The 17,896-nt window shown below is 38.6% G+C and overlaps 1 protein-coding gene across 2 annotated transcripts in view; it reads right to left on the bottom strand.

Moving 5' to 3' along the window:
• The window catches only part of SVEP1 (sushi, von Willebrand factor type A, EGF and pentraxin domain containing 1), a 129,314-nt gene that overhangs the window by 96,327 nt on the left and 15,091 nt on the right, over positions 1-17,896 (bottom strand). For both annotated transcript variants that reach the window (XM_054809309.1, XM_054809310.1), the window contains exons 2-3: positions 12,750-13,005; positions 11,417-11,593 (exon numbers count right to left, since the gene is read on the bottom strand). In XM_054809309.1, the coding sequence (XP_054665284.1) occupies positions 11,417-11,593; positions 12,750-13,005 (433 nt within the window). The remainder of the gene's footprint in view (positions 1-11,416; positions 11,594-12,749; positions 13,006-17,896) is intronic.

Here is a 17,896-nt window from a genome sequence, read left to right as displayed (position 1 = left end):
ATAGATAATAATGGAATTCCAAAAGAAACACCATCTTAACTACACATAGCTCTTCTGGTATATAACCATGAGGTTTGGCAAGCATTCCTTACATTCTGTGTTGACACCAAGACTCCTCAGAATAAGGCTACTCAGCCTCTCACTCTCCTTTCCGAACTTAGAAAAACCTAGTCCTGTGAACTGAATTACTTGAAAGAGTAACTTTTGCAGCACTTCATAATCCTGCAGGCAAACCCCTCTTCCATACCCTCTGTCTTGAGACCTACGGCACCCCTGTGCCACAGAGGTAAAAAAAGGTGCAGATGATTTAAACTAGTTAGCTGCTGCATTTAAAGGTACTAGAGCACCTCCACACTGGCCTGGACTCCCCAGAGTGACCACACACACTATCGCTGCTGTAAGACGCACTGGGCTCATCTCCTGTGATGCCAAAGTTACCGCAGCAGGCTTTAACAGACTGCCATTCCCAGGCCTACGTAGGCTTCGTGGGATGCTCTGAGGGCAGCAGATGGGCAAAGTGTGAAATGAGGGGCAGGAAGAGAAAATACAGAAACAGGCCAACATTTTCCTTCAAAGCTCCAGGCATTTTTACACAGACATTGAACTCAGAATATAAATATACGGCTTTAAATTAAAGTGACTTAGAATATTCCCAGCCCATGTAGATGTAAAAGTTTCTGTGTTCCACCAGAACACTGACGTTTCCTGTCTCTATCTTGATATAGTTTTTAATACCACCTATGTTTGTTTCCGGATAAGAGTTTTTCTGGGGGAGCACAGTCAGAATGTAGCAAGCACTTTTCTGTCATAAAACCATAAAAACTGGGGATGAAGGGAAGCCTGACAATATTAATAGTGATGTTATACTCTGGACTATTCTGCGAAGCCCTAACCAACAAACAGGATGGAATTAATAGCAATAATCTGTGAAAAAAAACCCATACAGCATTAGCAGGCACAATGTAGGAAAGTTCTTGTACTTTATCTTCTGGCATTCTTGTTTGACAAACAAACTACACGCCACAAGGAGATGGAAACTTTGCATGGGTATTTATATTGCATTTACATGGGAACACCCTTTCTTTGAACTTTCAGGGCCAAAAATGCACTTTTTTTTTTTTAGCTATCCTCAATGTTTTTTTTTTTCTCTCATGGAAAAAAAAACCCACCAGCTTTGCCTCATGGCCAGGAGAAGGAGCCAGATCTTAGGTTGTTAGAATAGGGTGCAGCTCTGTGTAAAATCAGTACAGCTGTACACACCTACACAGATAAAGATTTTGCCATTCCTCTATGCTTCACACTAATGACAAGCTGCAACTTAGTGCTTAATTGTATTGGGTTTTGTTTCAAATCTGTCAGGTCCAAACTATAACTAAACAACATGACTACAATTAGACTATATGATTAAGTATATTATACACACGTAAAATTAATCTTTCTCAACACCCCACCCCCAAAGATCCATTCATTCTTCCCATTCTTGTGAAGGAAAACACTTCATATTTAATAAATTTCAGACTAGGGAGAAAAAAATCAACTCTTCAAACTACCTTCAGATGGCAGCCCTACTGAAACATCTGCATTGGAAGTGCTAGTTGCTGGCCTGGCTTTGTTTTGCATGGTAACAAATTAAACCCTAGGGTTTTCGCCTGAAGAGGTTCCCATTTCTGTGCAGAGTCCTGATTTCTGTTTTCATCAAAACACCAACAAAACCAGGAGAAACCAATTTCCTGTATGATGAAACCGATATGTGCTGCTGCTTTCTCATTCTCAAGGGATCTGGTCACACTCTACCATGCAGTCAGCACTGTTTCTGGGTGAGAAGGTTGGGCAGTAGATTTTAGGGTGACAGAACAAAACAAGGCTGCTTACAAGACAGCAGACCAAACTGCTCCCATCCATTCTGGCTGTTGAGTACCTGGCAGATAGATTAAGCTCATCATAAAATGTCTGCAACCTATTTTCCCTAATTCTGCTCCAAGTTTAGTGGGCTTTTGACCCGTTCTCATCACGATGTTTTTTCCAGCATACTCTTCTTGCTGCCTGCTGCCTTTCTGGAGTGATACCAGAGTCTGAAGTACTTCTCGACTCCTGTGGCTGAAGAAACAGACAATGTGCACAGTGGGAGAAGTGAGGGGCATAGCTGCAGAAGACAGAGAAAGAGGGCTTCTTCCCTGGAAGTGATTGTGAAATGATCTGAGGAACCTGCCAGGCAATTTTCCACAGAGAACACAGAGAAGTCAGCTGGACAAGACTGAACAAGGGAGTCAACAGAACAGCCATCTCATCCCTTCCCTCTATCTTTCCTGTCTTATGAAGGCGGTAGTCAAATGGACAGAAGGTACTGGAAGGAACACCCTTACGCCTTCTGGGTAAATATCCCCTGAAAGATTTTGTTTAGGTAAAAATCTGCAAACAAATGACTTATTCAGCTGTGGGTTATGACCTGATGAGCTTTGTGCACTTTTGCTTCTACATTTTCTTCCCCCTCTCAGCAAACCGAGGGCAATTAACAGATGACCATCTCTGAACATTTGCAAAATGATGCAAACTGCATTTTATACAAAATACTTGCTTCATATTGGAAGAGAAGTAAGCAATATTGTTTAAAATGTTGAAAGGAATAGTATTCATTCTTACAGAGAACACACTTTGCAATATTCGTTGGCCTGGGTAGAGTAAATATTGTAAGTCAAATCAAGGGTTTCAAAATGAAATTAAAACATTCCTACAATCCATGTTAAATTGGAAATTGATTCTGAGAGCTAAGAGTTAAATTTGTTTGACCAAGTGACAAATACACAACGTACAGTCCATCAAACTCCAAATGCAGAGACACAGCGACTGCCTGATTTTGTCACATTAAGAGTGCTATGTTCCACTCTGGTTAAATGAGTCAGCTTTGACAAGACTTTGGGAGCAGCTTAATGATGCTAGGAATCCTGATACCTGTTCACAACCTCACAGGCACAGGCACTAAGGCTAAACCTTACGAGTTAACTGTAGCATGAATTATGTCCTAGGAATGACTTAAATACTTAAACGTGATGCTTTGGAGCCTTAGAGAGTCACTAGGGACAAAATAGTTAATTATAACAAGCTCTAAGTCTCTTAACCTCTCTCCAACCTCTCTCCTTATTTCAGTAATTAACACTCTTTGCTGTATATTGCCATCTTATTTCATCCCTGATGCACTCTTGCAAGCATTTTAATTTTTTCTTCTCTACGACAAAAGCTACTTAAAGGCTCACAGAATGCCAAGATGCCTGCTTTTAATTTGCAAGACTGGCACAAGTTCAGGAATAATATGTGTGCGCGTGTCTATGAAAACATCCTGGCTATGTGTTTCTGAGAAGGCAGTGAAGGCAAGATGACACCATGTAATCCATAGGGGTAACCAAAGAATGTTGTAGTAAAAAACATTTAATTAAGGGATTCAATGGATAGACAATTATTCCAATAAGTGCCTAGTATGATGCAGGTGCCAATCCTGAAAATTATTCTCAACTCTCCAAGATTTGAGTCAAAGGCTTATCAAAGGCCTATGCTAAAATGTTTAAAATTTTGTGACAAGAGTCTGATGAATGTTTCAGGCAGTTAAAAAAGACATGTTCAGCACAAAATTTTGTAAACTACCACTTTGCCTGGGACTGCACAGCTGGAAAAGGATGTTTTCCAACCATGTAAAGTCTAAACGAAGGTAGGGCAGTCTGCTTTTTATCCTGTCCAGAGACTTAAGGCAAAGCCCAGGCTTAACAGTAAAGGTTTTACAATCATTTAACTAAAGGCTGAACCTATCTGCTGCTGTATCTATGCTTTGAGTTTTCTTCATTGTGATGGCCACCTACAATAGTTATACTGTGGCCAAAGGACAGCTTGGGCGCTCCAAGGAGAGACTAAGTCTGATCAGCACAGAAAGCTGGAGATATTTCTATATCACGTCTATTGCTACTCAGAGCATGGTTTCTGCTCCTTTCAAGCCCTCCAGATGGTTGATTTTTCTCCTCTAATTGCACATATGAATTTTGGCCAGAGGCTTTGTTTTCATGACATTCTGAGGTGACCAGGACAAGTCACTTCCGAGATAAGAAAAAAAGGCTTACTTGTGCATCACTTTCCAACTTTCCATCAAATTTATTTCAGAAACAGCTCTGTACTTAATACAAAATAAAGAGTCTGTTTTGGCATAGAAACTTATTTTCTAAAGCCTTAAATGACATCTAGTTGGAAAGGATGAGATGCTTTTCAATACTGCATGCAGACGTAAAATTACACCTCTGCTCTTCTGGTCTGCACATGTCAAAATTGAATCTGGGTTTTCACCTTCACCCAAAAACTTCATTTTTAAAGAATTTCCTCACAAATGGTGCCGGCATACACAGAAAACTGTTCTGTTGTTGGTTTTTGGTTAGTGGTAGGGTTTTCTTTCTCTGCTACAGTTCAACTTAAAATGCAAAGGAAACAAGCTACATGGTGCAGAGTTAGAAAAATCCTATACCAATGAAACACCATTATCCATATTAGCTATCACGTTACTTACTTAAAACTTTTAATTTTGCAACAGAATATGTATATAAGTTCATACATAGGGCCTGGAGAAGAGAGAAGAATAAGTGACTTAGTTCCAAGGACCTGATCCAAAACTCACTAACACTACTGGAAATACCCTTGTTCGCTTCAAGAGGCTTATCAAAACCATGGATATGGTTAAAAAACACCAGTAGCTGCACACGTCATTTGTTTAGGTGAAAAAACTTGCACCAAACTGACCAAGAAAAGCTCCTTTTTAACAATTTTGCAAGCAAAGTCATTGGCTAGATGTTAAAACTTCCATATTTCTGTGATGGTTTGGAAAGCTCACTGTCTGACTCAAGAGCTTGTTAAAGAGTTTTTCTGATGGACTAAGTGTGGATTAAAAATCCACTTTAGAAATTATGAAGTTCACATAATCTTAAACAAAACAACAATCCTCCACCAAAACACAGAAAAAACCCCAAGCAAGTCTGCATGATCTGCCCTACCTGAGTTGTGAATACTTAGATCCCAAAAGGAAGAAAATAAAATCCCAACCTCATTAGGTCTTTTTCCTATTTACATTTATAAAATGTATACTTAAAAACCCAAATTGTTTTACTGTCTCCCTTCACAGGCTTCACATGGGGAAAGCAGGCCACAGAGCTTTTACATACTGTAAGAAACACTTCAGTAAATGACAAAACCTGTTATCACTTCATACACACTGTAGCTCAGGAACCTTTTTGCTATCAGTCTGTGGGTTCAAGGTCATAAGGCTTCAAAGAGTAAACTCAGCAAAAGAAGCTTCCGCTGCCAGAAAAGCATCATCTTCAAAAAGATGGTTGTACAGGTAGAAAATGAACCACTTTGTTGCTAGAAGCCACTTAGAATGCAAGCAAAATTACTGTAGGATCATGCAAGCTAACAATCATCTCTGTCAGTCGTTCCTACCAAAAAACCTCTCCTGACATGAAGAGTTTACTGACATTATGCTTTTAAATTACCAAACCAAAGGAATTTATCTCTATTGTGTGCTCCTTTTCGAAAAATCTTGCAGCACCCAAATCCTTTTTTTACTCAGCCTTTGCTACAAGCAGGACAATCTCTACCTGAAGCAAAGCAGGAAATACCGGGCTTCAGGGGACAAATTTTTGAGAAAGCAGATTTCAATGCAAAAAATCTGGAAGAACATGTCTGCATGCTTCCAGATGTATTTATTTTCCACACGAAGTATCTGTAAAAGCCATTTTCTTCAGTCTTTATGCAAACAATAATTATGTATGTTTTTGCATTATTTTTAAAGTCTTAAAAAGATTTTTCAAAGATAATTAACCTACTAAAATTCCATTGCATTGTCTACAACACTTACTTCCTATATCCACCTTCCTCATCCACTTGTCTTCCAGTACCTTCAGTGGAAAACCAGATCAATTTGCATTTCTCCTGTACTTACCCATCATGATGTTATTAAACCCTCACTAGAAAAAAACACTGATTTACATTTCTTCTATATTTAACCATCATGATGTTATTCTCAAATTGTTACCCCTAATGAGTCAAGCAAGACATATAAGAAAAAGAAAAAATACGCAGAATGAGTGAGGAATGTTTTTGCCAGTACTAATTAGGCATCATTTCACTGTTGCTTAGTCACAGGTATTTTGCATCCTTCCTGTTGGTTTAGCTCCCTGCTTTCTTGTTTTCTCTTCTACTTACCTGACAGCCAATCATTTTAACACAGTATATTCATCATAGAAATCTGTGTATTATCACAGATAAAAAGTCACTGAAGAGAGGCTGTAACAGAAGAAGGCTCCACTCGGGAGAGGCATTTTTTAAAAATCAATAAAATACAAATAAAAGAGTAAAGTTTACAAAGTTATCTCATCCCCCAAAAGGGTTACAGAAAGGGGTTCATGGTTAGAGAGCTGTTAAGCAAAAGGGAGAAACACTGACTGACAGGTGGTGTACACAGAGCAAGGACTCTCCAGTCAAACTTTCCGTCTCATCTAGTAGATGAGTCCAACTCACAGTCTCTCCAAACTGCTCCGGTTTTGTAAGCATTAATTAATGCTTCATTAAGCATGTACATCCCAACTTCCATACCCAGCTGTAATACAAGTTTTTTCAACTCATCTTGTTTAAAATTTTTATTTGCTTTCTTCTTTTTGGTTATCAAGATCTGCAGGTTTATGTGGCACAAGATAACACACTAGCAGCCACATGACATTTTCCCCAAGGAGCTGTTCCTTTTTCAATTTGCCAGTTTTCAATGGCTGCAGGTCTCAGGAGAAGCCTTCTTTCAGTGAGAACTAAGCTAGAACTGAAGAGTATTTTTCTGATTTAGAAATTAAAAACAAAGGAGAGAAGAGGAACCCAAACAAACTGCTGTCCAGTTTTAAGATGCATATTCAACAGATGAAATCATGAAATGGCACTGCCTTGTGAAACAGTAAGAAACTAAGTTCTAAGAGCCTGAAAATTTGCAGTTCTGTGAACTAATTCAAACCTTCAGATTAAACAGGCAAATTTAGCCTGAGATTTTACTGTGGCTGGAGACATTTTGTACACTCTCTTTTTCACAATCCCTTTCTTGCTCTCTTTTTGCTCCCTGTCAGTCAATTACTAGTGGAATTTCAGAGTGGTGCTGGTGGTTCTACTCCAGATCCATGACAGGCACCCACTGAAGAGTATTGTTATGATATGTGTTGTTAACTCTGGATGCCCTGGGTCTTGGGGAGATCTTGTAAACTTAGTGAAAATTTCTACATACAGTACAAGTTCAAGATGGTTGCCAAAGCTTCATTAAGCCAGCACCTCCTACAGGGTAGCTAAAGAAATACCTCCCAAAAAGGAATACTGAGAAACTTCCAGGGGAGTAGAAGCTCCTATCAAAAGAAAGGAAGGATACAGCATGGCAGAAGAGATGCTTAGCTTTCTTTCACTAGGCCATTGGAATCACCACTGGAATTAGAAGTTCCTCCTGTCTGACTAAGAAAAGAACTAGCAATATATTAAACACAACAATTTTTTTTTTCTAACTGGAAAGCTATCCAACTCATGAACATCAGGTTTTGTTTTGCATTCTCAGCAGGAACAATCCTGAAAATCTCATGGAAAAAATGCTCAGCTGAAAATTGGGTTCAAAATCCAAGAAACCACAAAATGCAAATCTCCCCTGCCTTGCTGGACCTATGTTTCCTCAAAGTTTAAAGTCTTTTCAGTTAATGTGTTCTACATTAAAATTTGTAAAAAAAAAAGTCAAAGTTTTCACATGATTTCAAGTTTCATTGGAAAGGCTCTTTACAGATCTAATCCATGTGCTGTCTTGTAGGCAAAACTGTTGCCCTAGTGGCTGTGCAGATGATAAATGATATGCTGCATACTCCTAAATTGAAGACTAGACAACCTATTGAGTATTCATACATATGGTGAAATTCTACACTTCAATAATTATACCCAAGTAGTGGACCAAAAATAAACAAAACAAGGCATAACTATCATAGAGTACAAGTATTTCATTTACTATTCTGCCCCACCATCTGCACATCATCTTCGTGGATACACTGTGCTGCAAAACATGAGGTCCACATGTTAGATTAAAGAAACTACTCGTTCTAAGACAACAGTTTCCTGACCTCCCCAATAAATGTGGCTCTGCTTGGGAGGTAAGTGATGAGATGAACATGATGGGTAGCATCCTTTAGTTGCATTATCGTGAATCTAAAAGTTCATCCAACCCAAGAGCCCACTTAAAAAAAACTTTCTCTGGAGAGTCTTGCTGAAAAAATGTGTGAAAAGGCTGTGTTAAAGATGTATTCCCTAACTTCCTAGAACAGAGAAGATACAAATGGAGATATGGACATTCGTTTTACTTTTCCATGGAACAAGCAGTTGACTTGAACAACCCACCTTCTTTTTGAGGGAATGGATGAGACAGTCTTAGGTGGTGGAAATCACAGATTTATTTTTGCTGACCTCTGTATTTTTGTTTGGTTGTCTCTAGTTTGAAAATCAATGTTTGTAATCAAGGAAAGGAAGGAAAAAAAAAATGAAGCACTGTTGAAGAGGAGATGTTTATGTACTCTACAATACTTGGGACTGGTTATGATACTGCCTCTGTTCTTCCTCTTTCTCCCTTCCTTTGTCACAATTGTCACAGATGTCTCTGGCTCTATGAGGCTCCTAGTGTGGGCCAAGAAGCTTTTGTTTGGTTTGCTTTTTAAAGTAGAAAACAGTCAGTCTGTTCTTCTTTCTGTGGCACATCATCAACAACATTACAAAGAACAGGAGGGGAACATTGAAGCCAATTTCTGCTCTTCAGCACAAAGCATGTGGCTCCTATTTTATTTTATGGAAGCTTTCTAGAGGGTGATTTCAGGTAATTAGGAAAGTAAAGAACTGTTACAACTATTACATAGTTATTCTGATGTGTCACATTTAAAATCATAAACAACAGTAAGGTGTGTAATGCATATAAGCACAACAGCATACAGAAAATAACCACAGAAAATAACTAAAATAGGAGAAAGAACAGATACGTTGCAGAAGAACAATCTCTGGTCTTAATCAAAACTCTTTTACTGCATTAGGTAAATATAGGCTAGTAGAGCATCTGCAAGTTTAACTGATCAAAAGCTAGAAGTAGTCCAATTAAAATGTAAGTCCTGTCACTGGAAACTTGCCAAAAGTCCTCCTGCACATTATACAGTGAAGAAAAGTTAAGATGCATTCTTAAGATTCCTTACGCTTTACAAATCCACAACTATGCCTAGCTGGGAAACATATTAAAAAAAAAAAGGTTGGAATCCTTTTCAGAATAAAAGATTTCAAAATACACTGTTTTTCCTTTAAAGAACACATATTGCCTTTTGTTTCCGTCTGTCTTGAAGATGAATACAATAGTAGAACAGAGCAGACATATTCTACAGAACAGGCTTGAGTTATTCAGGTCAAATTCTCCCTAAATGTATAAATCTTCAATTATCTTCACATTCACAGCTGATGGCTGCAATGATCAGCATATTTGCAGTGTATCTAATACCAACTCCCTTTAAAAACTTATTTTACAAGCACTTGCTGATGGATGTCAAAATGAAACTTCCCTCTGCAGCTGTGAAGCACCCATTTAAAGAAATCAGACTTTTTTATCATTTTTGGTGGCACTCAAAAGGTATGCTCACCCCATCAAAAGATCCTTTCATGTAGAAAGGTTAACTCTAAAATGATAGGCCCATTATCTTTATGAATAGCTCAAAACAATATTTAATGACACAAGCTATCGATAGAGGTAGAAACGCTGTGTTTACTTTGTTCAATAGGCACTCAAGGTGGAGGAAATTGATTTGAATTACAAAAGGAAAAATTAAGATGAAAATCTGATTTTGTCTGAAACAAATTAGAATCACAACTGATACTAAGAAAATGGAATAGTGTATCTTCATTTAGTGTTAATTGAGCACAGAAGAAAGCTGCACCCACTTACATAAAATCAGATTCTGATCCAATGTGCCAGGGCTGACATTGACTCTAAGTACATTCCTCTACTCATGTTGCACCCAAAAATCAATGAATTCCTGATTACTTACTTCTCTTTTAGTACAGAACCAAGGAAAGATGCTCCAGAGGCACAAGGTGAATTCCAAGGTGATTATTGGCAGGGAGTGTAACACAACTAATCAACTTCCCAACAGAAACACTGGGGTATCTCAGTCCTTTCTTGCAGTGGTGACAGAGATCACCTTTCCCCCACAATGTGCTTATGTGTATAGTCTGGATCCCTCAGTGTATCCTTACAACCCTCCTTGTGCAGGCATACAGCCATCACAGTCTCTGTTAAACCTTCCCCTGAAGGAATTTTTAGCTTCCAGTCACAAACCTGCCTGTGCCTATTCTCTAAACAGAACTACCAACTTTTACAAGTTACATCAAGAGACTTTCTACATGTAATGAAAATCACATTTAAAATGCAGCATGTGACTTATGAACAATACAACCACAATCCGTATAGCCACTGCACTTGGTTCACATCTCATGAGGAAACATCTCATGAGAACTGTGATTATATATGCAGAACATAAGTAAGAATATGAGAATACAAACAAGATCAATATAAATACTGCATTTTGTTTGTAGTTGATAAATGTTTAATTGTAAGTACTCCTTTTGTCCAGCTCACAAACCAAATATAACAGAGTTCAGATATGCTCTGACAATTTCGAAACTTTTCTCCTAGAAAAATCAAGAGAATTGAATAAAACCTACTTATCTTCTCTGACAATAAAGAACTGTAAATTTTTGTTATTTCAACTATAGACTTTGAATGCATACTAGTAAAAGGACTTCTCTAAAAGCAGTAACAGCAATAACAACAATCTTAGCAAAACGTGATGACAAGTTTCTGTTTATTGACCCAAATGCCTTCTTCCTCTTTAGTAATTGAAAGTCAACATGACAGAATTAAAGAACATTTCATTGGCTGTAAGTTTGCAGGATTTATCCTGCAAAGATCCACATACACAGCCCTTCTCCAAACAGGAAAGTTTATGAAAGTTCAAAAAGTGATCAGCAAAATTCATGAAGGAAAATTTTACTAAGAGCACTTGAGTTACATATTGTTGGTGAGTTGTGTTTTAGGAAAGTTTTACTGTGTCAGAACATTTGCCCTATTCTTTCTTCTTTCCTGTGCACCTCTTTGGGCTATTGCTGGAGACAAGGTACGAGGTCAGTTTGACTGCTAGAGCTATTCTATGTCTTCAGCCAGAGAGAGTTTTCCAACAGCCTCAAACGCATTCTGATCCAGATTCATAGCCATAATCCCAAAGAGAGCTTTTTGCTCTCAACTAGATTAGCCCTATATTCAGGGCATACAGAGAAACCCAAGCACTGGCATGAGACTCACCTGTGCATTCATGTTGTAGTCCTTTCCCATAGTATCCTTTTTCACAGATGCACTCAAACTGGCCAGTGTGAGTGCCACATTTACAGCTTGCCATGATGTCGCAGCAGTTTTCATTTGCCTCACAGAGATAAGAACAATGCGATATATCTTCTTGGATATAGCTGCCAGAGGGCAGGTCTGAAATAGTATCAATTAATTAACAAAAAATCCAAACCAAAGTATCCCCCCAGCCTCACATTATGTCATTAGTGAAATGTTTCTTAAAAACCCTAGGTTCCAGTTCTAAGCAGTAGTGATGTCAGCATGAATCAGAGCCTTGCTACACTCAAAATGTAAAAAAAAATAAAATTGGTGTGCAAAGATCCTCACATTTTCTCACTCGGCTTCATTTGAGCCTAACACTGCCAGAATGCAGTCTCACTCCTAACAGAAGCTGCTGAGACAGCTTTTCCCGGCTTTGGTGGATGCCATCTTTGGCATCAGGAGAGCATTTGGTCATGGCATGTATAACCAGTTTGTCGTATTAAAAATCAAATCTTTCCTTTGGCACATTCACATAGACTAATTAAACCTTACCTGGAACAAACTGAATAACAGTAAAACACACTGTTATGTAAAAGTAGCATGCTTTTAAAAATTAAATATAGCAAATAAGTACTAATGGCTAGTTGGATGCACGTCCTAAGCCTCAATCAAACAGCTCTGGCTTACAAATGAAGGTCTAGTCATGTGTTCTCACTTACTAGTCTAAACTTATTCTATATTTCAGGAAGATTTTTTTTTTTTTTTAGAATACAGTAGATTAAAAAAAGATAAAAACACAGCCCAAACTCTCTTTCCAGTTTTACTGAATATGTAAGGTCATAAATTGTATTTACCCTTCTACACAGAGATCTATATCAGTTCTGAACAGGCTAGCTTTTGTTGATGTATAAAATACCAACAGGTATTAAGGTTAGTCCCAAGGTGTGTACTAGATGCCTCTTTTGTACAACCATGTATCTGACTACAAGCTTCATCTACTCAAGCAAAAGTTACACTGGCCCAAGACCACAGGCTGTTCTTCGTGGACAAAATGAAGAGTTGAATGGAGGTAAGTATGTATACACCAAGGAGGAGAATTTGGCTCATACTTTGTTGATGATGAGTTAGTCAAACAAACAGTTTATCTTTTTACCTGAGGAATGAATACCTCTGCTAGAAAGTAAGAGGAAAAATAGTAATAATAAAAATAGAATCAACACTACATGAAATGTAATTACAAGATTGTACTGGACATCTTTCTGTTCAGACATCTGCTCTCTGTAGACTTTTGAAGTTAGTACATTAATACCTTCATGAAGAGCTCTGCGTGCCAGAGCTTCAAACTCAGTAAAACTGTGAAGAAGGTAACAGTGATCTTCTTTTGGATGGGATGCCATGTCATTCAGTTCTCGGATATTCCCCTGCCATATCCCGAAGGTGAAGATCTCCACTCCCAATTCACGCAAGGATGCTGCAACGGGTCTTGGGTCTCCCCCATTGGAATATCCATCAGTAATGAGAAATATCACCTTTGTGGCATTTCCACGGGCATGTCGTAGTATTTGCTGGAAGAGAAAATGAAATTGCACACCTCAGCAAAGTGTTAGCAGTGGTTGATCTGTACACTCCTTCCTCCACAGTGTGACTCAATTTATTTGAATTATACAACTAGATGAAGTCCTTGCAAGACCACTCACTGTAATGAAGATTAACCATCTGCAAGTAGAGCCTATGGTTAGACAAGGCCAACCACTGAGTCACACTTCAGATGGTTACAGTCTGCACAATCACAGAAATCATGACATGATCTGAAATGAGACACTTTTCACGCTGACTGATAAAGTCACTCATGTGTCAGACAGCAATGGCCCTGACCAGTGCTTTAGCAACTTCGTTCAGACTGCAATTTGAATAGATAATACAAAAATTGACGATCTAGTGCAAGACCCATGGGACCAAAATGCAGATGCTGCCAACTGTCTCAGTGCCATGGGAGTGATGTGGACGCATATGAGCTGCCAGTTTGGTCTATGTTGCTTTTCCATTCAGCACATGCCATTTGGTTCAAAAATTGCTTGACCATTCAGATAGGTGAAAACTCACTAAATCCCACCATGAAAATGTGCTGCAAATGGTAGCACACCCACTCTCACTATCATGGCTTTCAGGATGTAATTCATCAACAAATCCTCTACAGTTTGTAAGGGGTAACTAAGAAGAAAAACTATTTTATTAGGGATTATTTTGCTCAAAAAAAGTCCACAGGCCTATTGGAAAAATTGTAGGGACTGGCAGATCAATGAAAGGTGAATAATCAGTAAAAACCACAGATACAAATGTTAAAAGCAGCTCTCACACAAAGTATCAACTTTTTATATGAGGAATCTACCAGCAGTTAAAGCTTCCACTGTGACTATCTGGCCAGAGGCCCACAAATTTTGTATTTCCACATGTTCCTTCCCCCCCCTTTCCTCTACCATTTCCTTGTCTAAAAGGTGAACGCTACTGAACTTCTGGAAAACAAAATAGTGGCTGTGTTATTGTCTTCCCATACAAGGTGGATGGAAAAGAGTTATTTACCCAGAAAGCTCACAAAAAATTTAATAGTGTATGCATAGACAGAGAATATCCCACAGAGCACATACATAAATGTGCATGGGTATGAAGGAAGAGGTAGTGAGATGGAAGAGATTCTGTCAGAAGAGTAATCTTAAAAAAAAAAGCATCTCAGATACCTGATGTGCAATGCAAAAATATAGCTGTGCCTGATGAGGCTTCATAAGCCTCTCTCTATGAGGGGAAGTTGAATAGATTTCAGAAACAGACAAGAACAAGGGATTAGAAAAAAGTTACTATTTATTGCCGGACTAGTAAATTATAAATAAAAAGCAAAAATTTGTGTGTATCTCCTATTAAACAAACTTCAAAAGAGTCACTCTGCAGAGGGTGACTTGCTTCCCTAAATGCACCCTCAGCATGCCTCCTACAGTCAGCTACTGAATCTTCGCTAACAGCACAACTGCACTAGGAAACTGGAACCTGGAAAAACAAGCAGTTCTCAAAACTGTAATTTTATGCATGGAAAACAAACCCCAAAGTGTGACAACAATCATTAGAGTTCACTATGGCATCGTGCATTCAAGGATCGAATGTCAAGTCAGAGACAATAGTTATGAAATTTAATCAGGTAATCAGTTGAGGAAAGAGAAACAAGTGACTAAAAGAACACTCAGTTTTCTTTACAGTGTGCAAACTGCTTGCTCCTAAGAGATCAAAATCCTTCTATCTATATCTCCCACCATGGTGACTGCTTTTCTGTTGGTGATACATTTTTGTTTTTCTTGCAAGTCTGAGGTAACAAACATGATCTAACATATTTTAATGTCATCTTATGTTTTGATCCACTTCATAAGGCCCGCTTCTGATTTCTCGTTAGTCTTCTCCCAACAAGCATTTGGATTGTTGGTTATTATAATCCCAGCATAGCACTCCCCATTTGTCCCTGCTGAATTGTGATTTTCTCCCTTACAACAATTTGCCAAGATCACTTTAGCTTGTCTGTCATGGCCTCAAAAACTGCCTGTAGTCCCTTCCACCCTGCTGCTATCTACAGATGTAAGGATCGTTCTTTCTAATACTTCACATAAAGCATTTGTGACAATACTCCGTAGTCCCTGAGTGAGGACATGCCCCAGAGATTTCTGCCCATTTCATCCTTCCAGTCTGATAGCACGCTAGTGCTAATTATTCTCAGAGTACGTTTGTTCTTGGATGACAGACAGAGCACCTGCAAAAATGTGATGTTAACATGCTATGGACTAGAAATCACCCTATGGAGTTATCACTCTCATAATTAGCCACAGTCTGTCGGAGTGTGGGTAAATATGGGACCATCACCAATCTCCTCTTGGTGGCCGGTGCTGTCTGCATCCCTAAAGCAGGGGATTGTGAAGGTGTACTTTCTCCTTCCTCTACGAACTTACGTAGAAGGAATTAGATGCAAATTACTAAGTTTATTTCAATAGTAGATTGTACTGTGCTACAATCAATACAACAAACCACATTTGACAGATCTTTGAATGATACTCCAAAAACCATGTCACTGTATGATGAGCAGTAAATGTATTTAAGCCACTCTTAACAAACACAAATTCCAAAACCAGTTGTGAACTGAACTGAGTAGTTTTATTACAAAATCTTCAAGTAAGGCTTATAAAGTAAAATTGACTGGCTTTCAGCTCAATCAAAAGCTTAGAAGTTCGGCCAGTCCAAATAACCTGTAGAGATTTTATAACCTTTCTTAGTAAACCAGGCCACATTTCAGGACAATTTGATTTTGATTTGGCAATTCATTGATTTCAGATAGAGACTACACAAAAACAAGCACACACACCATAAATCAAAGCACAGACCATTGGCACCATGGTCTGAAAGACTGCCAAGCAATGTGTTGCTGTTGGGCTTGATTTTATTACTACTTGTATGCAAAACCCAAAGGGAGTGAAACCAATTTCTCTTGCAGACATAAATACCCTTCGCAAACCAAACCTATTGTTCTTCATGTTGCTTAAGTCGTAAGTGGAAAACCAGAAAGAAGTGAAAAACCAGAATGAAATGGAAAACTAGAATGAAAAGAATCAGGAAGATAAAGACAAAGCAAAAGACAATATGAAGGCAAACTGTAGGAAAAAATACAAATGCCTCATTTCAAAATGCATTCTGAAATGGATGTTCTAAGACAAGTGGCACTGCAGGCAGAGAGAGTAGTCCTATTTATGATTAATGCATATAATTAACATATTTAGCATTAACTGTGCTATTTTAAAATACAATGTAAGCAACTTCTATCCAAATTCTTAAATATTCAGGCTGAAATTTTCCACTTGGGATGTTTGTCTCAAGCTGTTTCAGTGAAAAAGGCTTTCATTTTGAAAAACAAGATGAGGAAAAACCTATGTTCCATCCATACTTACTTGGTTTTTTTTGCAAAAGGAACTTTCAATCTGCAAATCATATTAATAATAAAGGTGGAAAAACAGGCCCCAAATACATGCAAGTTGTGGAACTTGTATATCTGAGGAAGTAACCACAACTTACACAGGGTTAAGAGACACAATAGAGATTGCCAGTGCAATTCTCTGAAGATCCCACCTGCACAGTTTGCTCTAGCAGAATATGATTTCAACTCACAATTATGCTGTAACATGTACAGAAGGGGGAACAAAGCTTAATTTTGGCAGGACGTGGCTTCTCAATTGCAGTAATACCCTTTCAGCACTGTTTCCCTCTGCACGTAGTACAAAGCTGCACAAACTCTGCAGATGAAGGCAGTGGATGGCATTACACACTGCCCTAGTTTTTCAGCAAGTGATGCTCATAACGGGTAGCAATTAAACCTCCATATTTTCCCCAAATACAAGGACCTGTCTGCATGGCCAATGAACAAACTAGCTTGAGCCCCAGTAGTCTAGCCAGGACAACATGGATCTCAGAAAGGGCTATTTCATTCTGATTAGTAAATTAGCAAGGATCTCTGCTTTTCTCTCCTCTGAAAGTGCAGTCGCCTCTTTGGTGCAGCACTTCTGTCACTTACAGACACAAATTGAGCTAATACGTAAGAGAGCATGAAGCTGTCTTCTTGCTGCCTGACAGGCTTGAATTTTCAGGCGCTAGTGGATCTTAGTAGAGAAACAGATGAACAGACACGATTGCTACATATTGCCCCTAGAAATCAAAACAAAACAAAGCCACTGAACAGCTTGGCCCTCCTGTCTCGCAGCTGTAACTCTAGACACAGAATCCCTGCTGTATAACAACAGAGAAAAAGAACAAGAGAAAGAAAGAAACATTCAACATTTGAGGGAGAGGGTCAAAAAAAAAAAGAGAGACATAAGTCTGTTTTTAAATCATCTGTATATGTCGGGTGGTCCAGTTAGTGTCTTGTTTCTTTCTGTGAAAGCACAGTGACATAAGGGACAGGCCACCATCCAGAGCTGCTGACAATCCAAGTAACAGTCTGAATTGCTCTGCCTCTTCTCTCCAGTATTTGTGTGGCATTTCACATAATTTTTGTTTCCATTAACCCTGACTCACATTCCTCTATTCTGAGACACCCCTCTCCTTCCCTCTCCAGAAAGTTCTTTTGAAAGCTTTTTTTTTTTTCCCCAACAGAAATCTCATATATTTTAAAATGTCTGTTCACTTAACCTCTAGACTTGTAAGCACACACTGAGGTGGTTCCATGTATTTAACCAGTCTCCATCAACTTCATGGACTGTATCTGCATAATGATGACTTTTTTTCATGACAAGGCTCTGCAGTACTTTCATAAATTGTCAGGTTCCCTCAATAAATAAAGCTTAAAAGTCCACTAAACAGTACTTGGAAGTTAAAAGGATCCGGAGAACCTGTTTCTTTGGTATGAATATCCACATCTGCTTCTGATTTTCCCATCAA

Source organism: Grus americana, chromosome Z, assembly GCF_028858705.1.
Source record: "Grus americana isolate bGruAme1 chromosome Z, bGruAme1.mat, whole genome shotgun sequence".
NCBI lineage: Eukaryota > Metazoa > Chordata > Aves > Gruiformes > Gruidae > Grus > Grus americana.
Note: the sequence above shows the minus strand (reverse complement) of the source record. Positions and strands in the feature narration are given on the sequence as shown.